General features: G+C 35.6%; 1 protein-coding gene across 1 annotated transcript; it reads left to right on the forward strand.

Annotated features, from left to right (window-relative positions):
* Positions 1 to 302: 302 nt before the first annotated feature.
* On the forward strand, positions 303 to 3,004 carry LOC104077714 (scaffold attachment factor B1-like). Its single transcript, XM_009579034.1, has 3 exons — positions 303 to 489; positions 1,817 to 1,879; positions 2,449 to 3,004. The coding sequence occupies exons 1-3, from the start codon at positions 325 to 327 to the stop codon at positions 2,524 to 2,526; spliced, it is 306 nt and encodes a 101-aa protein (XP_009577329.1). The 5' UTR covers positions 303 to 324; the 3' UTR covers positions 2,527 to 3,004.
* The last annotated feature ends 53 nt before the right edge of the window (positions 3,005 to 3,057 follow it).

Here is a 3,057-nt window from a genome sequence, read left to right on the forward strand (position 1 = left end):
AGACAGACCTGGACTTCCGAATCAGGGTCTTAATGATTATTAACAAACTCAGTGTTGAATAGATGAACCAGCGAAGAGTAGACGTGTTATGAAATTCAGTGCTATATCTCACTTCAGTGACACTATTTTTAGGAAGAAAACCAGAAGAAGAAGGTGTTGAAGACAATGGGCTAGAAGAAAACTCTAGAGATGGGCAGGTAAGTGAAATCATGATTGCTGTTACTAAGAATATGCATCATTTAACCCACAATAAATGAACAGCTACCCTTTTTCTTTCTGTAGGAGGATATCGAAGCAAGTCTGGATACCTTGCAGGATATTGACATGATGGATATTAGTGTGTTAGATGAAGCTGAAATAGATAACGGCAGTGCTGTAGACTGTGGAGAAGACTATAGTCCTGATAATATTCTCGATTCTCTGTCTGATAATAAAGACAATGTCGAAGCAGAAATGAAAGAACTTCCGGATCAGCTAACAGAAAATGAGGTAAGTGAGTAGAGGTCTTTGTAAGTTTTCAGAAGGTGTTTAATAAATATATGGGCACATGAATGAGTTAATTCAGTGTAATAGAATATAGACATGAATGTGATACGGATTCTATTTCATGTTAACAGCTCTCATGCCTTACTCTTTAAGTGGTAAATGTTCTTGGACCTATCAGAGGCTTGAAATGTTCACAGTAGATGGGTCACAGCCTTCTTTACCTTGCAGTGACATCTTTGCTTGCTGTGAAAGAAGCCTGGAATTGAAAGTAATGTATTGGTTTTGGTGTTCCCGCTTCCCATTTATATGTATTTAAGCGTATATACACATATACCCAGTCATCTAGTTATTTAGAGAGCGAGAGAGAAATAAGTTTTCATCTACTCACAGATAATTTTGAAATCTTTTCTGCAGAAATGCTCTGGTTTAAAGAATTTATGTTGTACAGTTTTCTCATAGAGATTAATAAAACAAGAAAATCTTTGTATTGCGTATTGCCCTGTTCTGACATTGCTGGGCTTTTGACTTCAGTTTTGAGAGCAACTTGCAATGTCTTTTACAGATGGCACAGTCTCCTGCTACTGAATGAACAGGGTAATCTATATGTTACATTCGCTCCCCAGATACTATCCTTCCTTGGATCTGTGTGGTTTTTTCTATTTTAGGCTGTTCACCCCCAAAACTGAAGGTATTATCCTTCCTTGCGTCCTTATGGTTTGCTTTTTTTTATTTTAGGCCTGAGGTGTCTGTCTCGACTTTTTATCATTTACCCTCTGAAAACAGAGTCATTGCAATAACATCCAGTTAACCTGAAAGGCAATTTTCTGGTGTTCTGTAAATTAGAGCTGTTGTGAATCATGTAACCGATGAGCTTTGGTTGAGTCTTCCATCAGCTCTTAAGGAAGGAAGATCTTGGGGACGCGTTTTATTTTCGGAAGAGTAGAAACCTAAGTCAGCTTCATTTCCCACTTCTTTTTTCAGTTAGAAACTAAAGTAGTACAAAAGTGGGAAAATGGAAGAACATACTATGTACAGTAACCACAGACATGTGAAATAAATTTCCTCTCTAAATAAGAGTAACTTTGGAATAGACAATGTCATGTTGAAATTAAGATGAAAGGTAACTGGAGAAAGATATTTAATCGTCAAGAATATTTCTATGTTGTTCCTCATTCTTGGGTCACAATCTGAAGTAGCAATTGAGATCTGTCAAATACTGGAAAATATTTCTCGTATTATTGCTAGGGAAAATTGAATACAGTAGTATTTCTCCATAAGCTGACGTTACTTTTTGTAAAAAAATGCTGTAATTCCTTTTTTACTCTTTTAGGAAGATTATGATGAAATTGAAAACAATTTAGATGCCTCCTCTTCTGGTTTAATTGAAATGAAGGTAAATTGAAAATGTAGCTGTATTTCAGATTGTTATTATCAATATTCGCTCTGTGCTCACACTACAAAAAAGAAAACATGACCATAATATGAAATTGTAACAGAATCCAAGACATATATGATCTTGCTCAGAATACAGTCTGTCAAATGAGAACGCCCTGTGTTTTTTCCCTACTTTTCAGCTGGCTATCAAGACTTCCTCCACTTTTGTGGCAAATAAAAATGGTCTTGTACTGCTGATTGCTTCTTTCTCCTGCTAATTATATCAAGTAGTAGCTGGGGGTTTTTTTCACTCTGCAGTTGACGTGGTACACAAAGATACTTTATTGGTCTCTTCAACGTTCCAAGTTAGATATGAGAATGCAACTGTGGCTGATACTTGGCTTTAATGTGCCAGAAAAATTACATATATAAAATACTCGGTTCCAGTGGATGGTAAAAAAAGGTGCTAAATGTAGTAGGTGAATTTCTGTAGTTTTTAATCTTGGGATTGGGCGGGGGTTTCCTATTATTCTGTGTTACAAAATACATTTTATAAAATCGTCATTCTGTGTTTATTTTCCCAAACAGAAAATGGAGAAGCTACGCTTGGAGCCAGGTACTGTTAAAGAAAAACATATTCCTGTCTTTTCAACTAATACTTTTTAAACCATTAACTATTAAAAAACCCAAGCAAACAAACATAATTTGCATTATTTTTATGATGGACAATCCAGATCATGCAGGGTCATAGAGATTGGAAACCCAATCATATCCCCAGATCTGTGAAGTGATGCTTGTCATCTTTGAAATATTTCCAGTGAAATGAAATGGTTTAAAAACCTGTTAAACTACATAAATGGATTTAGAGAAGTTAATCACAGTTTAAAAGCTAAAGATTCTACTTGTAAACAGATCTTGTGATATCGCACACACCTTAACTCTGTTACTAAGTAGAGAGCAGTGAAAGCAGTAAAAAGATATTGTAGGGCTTTAAAATGTAAAGATTAGTTACTGGATACAGAAGAAAGAAGAGAGTTTCTTCATGGAAATTTCATACAGATACTTTTCACTTTCTGGACTGCAAACACACTCATGCACCATCAGAAGATGCCCAGTTCTCATGTTGGACTGTCTGCTAAAAGAATTTCACAGAAATTTAAAAATTGAACTCTCAGTGCCTTGATACGTTCAGTTAAG

This window comes from Fulmarus glacialis, unplaced genomic scaffold, assembly GCF_000690835.1.
Source record: "Fulmarus glacialis isolate BGI_N327 unplaced genomic scaffold, ASM69083v1 scaffold42125, whole genome shotgun sequence".
In the NCBI taxonomy this organism is placed as follows: Eukaryota; Metazoa; Chordata; class Aves; order Procellariiformes; family Procellariidae; genus Fulmarus; species Fulmarus glacialis.